The sequence below is a fragment of the Myotis davidii genome, unplaced genomic scaffold (assembly GCF_000327345.1).
Source record: "Myotis davidii unplaced genomic scaffold, ASM32734v1 scaffold4, whole genome shotgun sequence".
Taxonomy (NCBI): Eukaryota; Metazoa; Chordata; class Mammalia; order Chiroptera; family Vespertilionidae; genus Myotis; species Myotis davidii.
Genome location: NW_006294707.1, coordinates 293,611 through 294,000, shown reverse-complemented (window position 1 = coordinate 294,000; position 390 = coordinate 293,611). Strand labels below are relative to the sequence as shown.

The window sequence follows — 390 nt, the reverse complement described above, 5'->3', positions numbered from 1 at the left end:
CTGCGCAAGATGCTGCTGCAGAACTACCTCCAGAACCGCAAGTCCAGCTCGCGGGGGGACCTCCCGGACCCCATGGGCGTCGGTCAGTACTGCCTCCCCGCTGTGCCTCCGGTGGCCCGTCTGCCCAGGCCCTGGGCCCTCCCTTCCGCCCACCCACCCCGTTCACCTCCCCTCAAGTGAGTCATCCCATTCCAGGCCTGGACCAGGACTGGTCAGCCATCGCGGCCACCCAGTGCCGGCTGGACAAGGAGGGGGCCACCAAGCTGGTGTGTGACCTCATCACCAGCACCAAGAACGAGAAGGTCTTCCAGGAGAGCATCGGCCTGGCCATCCGCCTGCTGGACGGCGGGAACACCGAGATCCAGGTGCGGAGGGGGTGCGGGGCCAGGC

At 67.9% G+C, this 390-nt stretch overlaps 1 protein-coding gene across 1 annotated transcript in view; it reads left to right on the top strand.

Annotated features, from left to right (window-relative positions):
* The window catches only part of ITPR3 (inositol 1,4,5-trisphosphate receptor type 3), a 120,267-nt gene that overhangs the window by 108,190 nt on the left and 11,687 nt on the right, over positions 1–390 (top strand). Inside the window, 1 exon segment of the mRNA XM_015567459.1 lies at positions 196–365. Within this exon segment, the coding sequence (XP_015422945.1) occupies positions 196–365 (170 nt within the window).